This window comes from Saccopteryx leptura, chromosome 13 (genome assembly GCF_036850995.1).
Source record: "Saccopteryx leptura isolate mSacLep1 chromosome 13, mSacLep1_pri_phased_curated, whole genome shotgun sequence".
Classification (NCBI taxonomy): Eukaryota; Metazoa; Chordata; class Mammalia; order Chiroptera; family Emballonuridae; genus Saccopteryx; species Saccopteryx leptura.
In genome coordinates, this window is record NC_089515.1 from 35,315,575 (window position 1) to 35,321,556 (window position 5,982).

The 5,982-nt window shown below is 46.2% G+C and overlaps 1 protein-coding gene across 1 annotated transcript; it reads left to right on the forward strand.

Annotated features, from left to right (window-relative positions):
• Nucleotides 1-1,565: 1,565 nt before the first annotated feature.
• FGFBP3 (fibroblast growth factor binding protein 3) lies at nucleotides 1,566-2,343 on the forward strand. Its single transcript, XM_066355549.1, has one exon. It carries the CDS (start codon nucleotides 1,566-1,568, stop codon nucleotides 2,331-2,333), a length of 768 nt encoding a protein of 255 aa, XP_066211646.1. The 3' UTR covers nucleotides 2,334-2,343.
• Nucleotides 2,344-5,982: the final 3,639 nt, after the last annotated feature.

The following is a 5,982-nucleotide window of genomic DNA, read 5'->3' on the forward strand; positions in this document are numbered from 1 at the left end:
ATCACTCAATGGTGTGTGCCCTTGGGAAGGTCATTTCATCTCTCTGATTTCACCAAAGTGGTAAAACAAACAAATAAACAAAAACTCTCTTAAGTCAATATAAACTACTGTATATTTAATATATGCTAATACATACTTAAGACATTCTTGTAATTTAAAGTATTTTGTTTTTATAGTAATTAAAGTATAATTGTTCAATTACACCAGCAATGGGAGTTCAGTAATAAAAAACACTGCCTGCAAAAAGACATTAGGATTTCTTGACATCTTGGGGGACTATTTTAAGAAAATACTCACATGTGTAAAACAATTATAGTAAAAAGTATAAAGTCTTAAATTTGTAAAAAATCACATTTACTACTGAGAATATTTTTTTAAAGATGGTGGAATATTGATATATATTTTAGCTTTGCTAAATATAAAAATTTCAAGATTCATGAACATGTCAATTCTTAAAGATAGATGAATCTGAATTGGTAATATTACCTTGCAACTTTAATCCAAATAAATAATTTTTTTAAACTTCTATTTTGGTAAGAAGTTTATAATTTATTTATTTTACTTATAAATAATCAAAAGCTTAAATTTCCATCCCTGCTGAACTGCTGGACACTATGGCACATTAATAAACTAGAACATATTTTATTAGTAGTAACAGTTATTAGGATTAAATTATTGGGATAAGAAAGACTTGAAAATGATGAGTGAAAACACAGAACTCAGTATGATATAAAAAACAAGAGGTTAAATAATGCTAGGTTTAGAATGTTTTGTTTAATTTTATTTTATTTAAGTGTTAAAACTTAGATCTTTCTATTTCACTTTTCTGCTCAGGTAATTATGTAAAAGACTTACTAAAATTCGCAAGATTATTTTAAACATTGGAAGCTAAATACAAAATTTTAATTCCATGTTACAAGTGCCACTTCTATCACACATCTGTGTGTGTGTGTGTGTGTGTGTGTGTGTGTGTGTGTGTGTGTGTGTGTTGTGGCAGTGGGAAATCTCTTAGTGTGAAAGAAGTCTGGGAGGGGCATAGCGGGTAGGCTTCTTTTATCCCATTTATAACACGTTCATTCACTGGGAACTGGTAAAACTGACTATCTCTCCTGCAGTCCTCTTTATCCTAATAAGGCTCCGCCACTCGCCACCTCTGCTAGAAGTCGGTAAGCTTCTGAGGAATAATCTGAAATGATTTGGCGGATAGTTTATTGGAGGGTGGAGAAGGGAGGGGGTGGGGTGGTAATTATCAGGCGTTACTTCGCTTTCCTGCTTGCACTGGGTTTAAAAATCGATTTAAAAACAGTAAGCGATTTTCTCCCAGGAGAACTTTTCAGTAGGGCGGCGGCGGCGGCGGCTGCTGCTGCTGCTACCGCCGCCCACTGGAAACCCGAGTCCCGAGAGTCTGGGAAGAGGGATGCGCAGGTACACGTGCTGGCGCCGAGGACTGCGCGGGCTTCAGTTTGTAGCAGTATCTGCCTCTGTCCCCAGGTCGGAGGGATGCTGCTGTCCAGGCCCTGCTACCACTGAAGCACCCAGGGATCCCGGAAGAGCGGACCTAAGCCATGAGTCCCTTGAGGCTGAGAGTGTCGCTCCCGCTGCTGCTTCTGGGTGGCTGCTTCATCGCGGCCGCCGGGAGGGACGAGGGGGCGGCAGGCAGCGCCGCAGCGCCGGCTCGCGGTCCCGCGGGCGGCTCTTCCGGCCGCTTCCTCAGTCCCGAGCGCCACGCGTGCAGCTGGCAGCTACTGCCGCCCGCCCCAGGGCCAGCAGTGGGCAGCGAGCTGTCACTGCGCTGCCAGGGCCCGGGCGGGGAGCGCCAGCAGTGCGCCTACCGCGGGGAGCCGGAGCGCTGCGCCGCCTACGCCGCCCGCCGCTCGCATTATTGGAAGCAGGTGCTGGGCAGCCTGCGCAAGAAGAGGCGGCCCTGCCAGGACCCCGCGCCGCTCAAAGCCCGTCTGTGCGCCAGCAAGAAGGCCCGCGGCGCGGAGCTGCGCCTGGTGCCCCGCGCGTCCCCCCTAGCCGGCCCCACTGCGACCAGCTTCCCCAGGGGTCTCAAACCCCGATCCAGGGGCCGTGGGCGGCCCCGGGAGCCTCCGATCGGCCCGGCCGCAAGGGTCCCGTCGTCCCCGAGCGCGCGCCCCAAAGGAAAGACTTCTGAGAAAAAGACTAAAGGGGACAAGAGGAAGGCGGCCTCGAACCCAGACAAGGAGCGACCCCTGGGGACAAAGTCGGATCCCGACGGGCTGGACGAGAACGCGAAGCTCACGGAAACCTACTGTGCTGAGAAATGGCACTCCTTCTGCAACTTCTTCGTTAGTTTCTGGAATGGCTGAGGTTGCAGGCCTGGGGAGGCCCGTAGGGGGCGGAGGAAGCGGTGCTCAGATAGGTAGGGAAGTGAAGGGCGCCTTAGGCCGAGAGATGCAGGATAGAGAGTGGGGAGGAGTCCAGGTTCTAGAATGGAGGTGGGGATGGGGTGGGGCTTGGGGTGAGAGTGGAAAGGGGTATGGAGAATCTCTGAGACAGTGGAGAGGTTAAAATTTTTGAGGAGTCTCGACACTATTATTAAGCAGAAGAAATAGTGGAAACAGAAGTAGACATACCTTAAATGTGTAAAAACTGTGGACTGGGGAGACAGATGGGTGCAGAGAGAGGCTGAAAAAAAAAAAAGGTGGGGGCGTGATGACAAAAATTGATGTGAATCGCATGAGGGAAGCTGATACAATGTGTACTATTCAGCCTGACCTGTGGTGGCGCAGTGGATAAAGTGTCGACCTGGAAATGCTGAGGTCGCTGGTTCGAAACCCTGGGCTTGCCTGGTCGAGGCACATATGGGAGTTGATGCTTCCAACTCCTCCCCCTTCTCTCTCTCTGTCTCTCCTCTCTCTCTCTCTCTGTCTCTCCCTCTCCTCTCTAAAATGAATAAATAAAAAAGTTTAAAAAATGTGTACTATTTAGCTCATTTATATTAAAATATAATCACGAACAATTGATAGCCTGAGCCAATTTGAACTGTATAGTGTCTTTTCACCTAATCAGCCAAAAAGATTACCAACTTTTTTGTTTTCATCTGAATTAGTATTAACTTGGGTGCTGCTTGGTCATAGATGACCTCTACACAGATAGAAGCCATTCATTAGTCAAAGTTGACTCTAATGAAAAGATTTTCAGGATGCTTGCCCTTGAATTATAAGTGCTACTTTTAAACAAAGTAATGCCTCATGTTCTGAAACTTTCCCATTAATCTTCTAAATTCAGATGTGAACTGTAGAAGTTGAGTGCTCCAATAGGTTTTTAAAAGTAAATTTTCATAGTTGAAATTGGTTTTGGTTTTTTTTTTTGTATTTTTCTGAAGCTGGAAACGGGGAGAGACAGACAGACTCCCGCATGCGCCCGACCGGGATCCACCCGGCACGCCCACCAGGGGCGACGCTCTGCCCACCAGGGGGCGATGCTCTGCCCCTCCGGGGCATCGCTCTGCCGAGACCAGAGCCACTCTAGCGCCTGGGGCAGAGGCCAAGAAGCCATCCCCAGCGCCCGGGCCATCTTTGCTCCAATGGAGCCTTGGCTGCAGGAGGGGAAGAGAGAGACAGAGAGGAAGGAGGGGGGGGGGTGGAGAAGCAAATGGGTGCTTCTTCTATGTGCCCTGGCCGGGAATCGAACCCGGGTCCCCCGCACGCCAGGCCGACGCTCTACCGCTGAGCCAACCGGCCAGGGCTGAAATTGTTTTTTTAAACAGTTAAAATGTAAGTATATATTTCAGAGTCATTTGGACCATTTTGAAAGTTGTATTTGTTTTATGTAATTGTTAACATATTTCATTTTAAATAAGATGTAATAAGGGACTTTGCACATGTTAGGTGCTCAATAAAAACTGTATGAATAGATTTAAAGAACTGGCAGGGCAATGGAAATTCTGACAGCATCTGATCTAGTTCTGAGTATACCTTGAACTAAGTTGCTAAATGCATTTTGAAATTTTGGGAAAGGCAAGAAAGAAGAAGTCAGCATACATCGAGAGTCACAAACTGGCAAACCCTGGACCCTACCATTATTCTATTTGGCCTGCATGTAGTTGGTTCACTTTCATTTTCCTCTCTTCCTCCCTCCACTCCCAAGTTGGATTTGTGGCCAGTATTTTAAAATTAGATAATTTCATAGAAAAATCCAGATTTCTCAGTTGTCTTGAAAAAAAAAATCAGATCTAGTAACATGGGACCAGCCTTCTCACATTGCAGCGATTGGCTGAGCATGAATGTTGACTGCCCCTTTAGATCGGCATGTTTTCTGGAGTTCTCCACTGCTCCTAAACATGTTACCAATTGACTTAGTTCTTTCATATTACAGGTCTGAGCTCATGAGACATTTAAGTCACTGGCCAATATAAGGTTTTTACCTTTTTGCTGACCGTTTGTTCTTCTCACTTCCTCCCCTTTAAAATCATGGTGAATGCAACAGTCTTACGGATACTGAACATCTCTTGAATTTTTCCTCTTTGACAAGCCTCTAGGAAATGTAAATAAACTTTTTTTTTTTTTGGTATTTTTCTGAAGCTGGAAACGGGGAGGCAGTCAGACAGACTCCCGCATGCGCCTGACCGACCGGGATCCACCCGGCATGCCCACCAGGCGGCGATGCTCCACCCATCAGGGCATCGCTCTGTTGCAACCAGAGCCATTCTAGTCTCGGAGCCATCCCCAGCGCCCGGGCCATCTTTGCTCCAATGGAGCCTTGGCTGCGGGAGGGGAAGAGAGAGACAGGGAGGAAGGAGAAGGGGAGGGGTGAAGAAGCAGATGGGTGCTTCTCCTGTGTGCCCTGGCCGGGAATCGAACCTGGGACTTCTGCACGCCAGGCTGACACTCTACCACTGAGCCAACCGGCCAGGGCTAATAAACTATCTTTTACTGATTCTGTACATTCTTGTATTCATCCAATGGGCAAATACATTCAAATTGCACACAGTTTCAGGCCAAGTTTATGAGGGTACATTTGAGTAACACTGACCATTAGATAAAATTCATCTTGGCCAAAGAAAGGAAGCTCAGAGCAGCTGGAGACTACTCCCTGAAGATAGGGACCAATGTATACTTTCTACAAAAAAGAATGGCAAAGTTTTGGTGTCATCAGAAAAGGGTATTATAAACAAAACAGCACTGTCTAGAATTATTGTTTTACCTCTCCATATAAGACAACTGCCAATTCCTTCCTGTGTGCTCTTTGGCCATTTGATGAACTTATTTCTGTAGAAGAGGGAAAGGCCAAACTCTATAGGCAAAGTAGTTGTGTAGGTTGCTACTTCATTGCTCCTTTATTCTTTAAGAAGAGAACAGGACTCTGTCTCAGGAACAGAATACAGACTAAGAGGCCAATTACTTGCAGTGGAAGGAAAATGGATAGTTCCTACCATCAGCATCCAGAATAATTTTGGTTAAGTCCCAGTGTCTCCAACATATAGATCAGGGGTCGGGAACCTATGGCTCGCGAGCCAGATGTGGCTCTTTTGATGGCTGCATTTGGCTCGCAGACAAATCTTTAATTAAAAAAATAATAATATGCCTGACCAGGCGGTGGTGCAGTGGATAGAGCGATGGACTGGGACGTGGAGGACCCAGGTTCGAGACCTCAGAATCTCTGGCTTGAGCACAGGTTCATCTGGTTTGAGCAAGGTTCACCAGCTTGAGCCCAAGGTCATTGAGCAAGGGGTTACTCGGTCTGCTGTAGTCCTCGGTCAAGGCACATATGAGAAATCAATCAATGAACAACTAAGGAACCGCAATGAAGAATTGATGTCTCCCATCTCTCTCCCTTCCTGTCTGTCTGTCCCTCTCTCTGACTATCTCTGCCACAAAAAATAATAATAATAATAATAACGTTAAAAATATAAAACATTCTAATGTATTACAATCCATTCATTTCCTACCGCTCATGTTCATGGTTGCGAGTGGCTGGAGCCAATCACAGCTGTCCTCCGGGACAACACCAAAT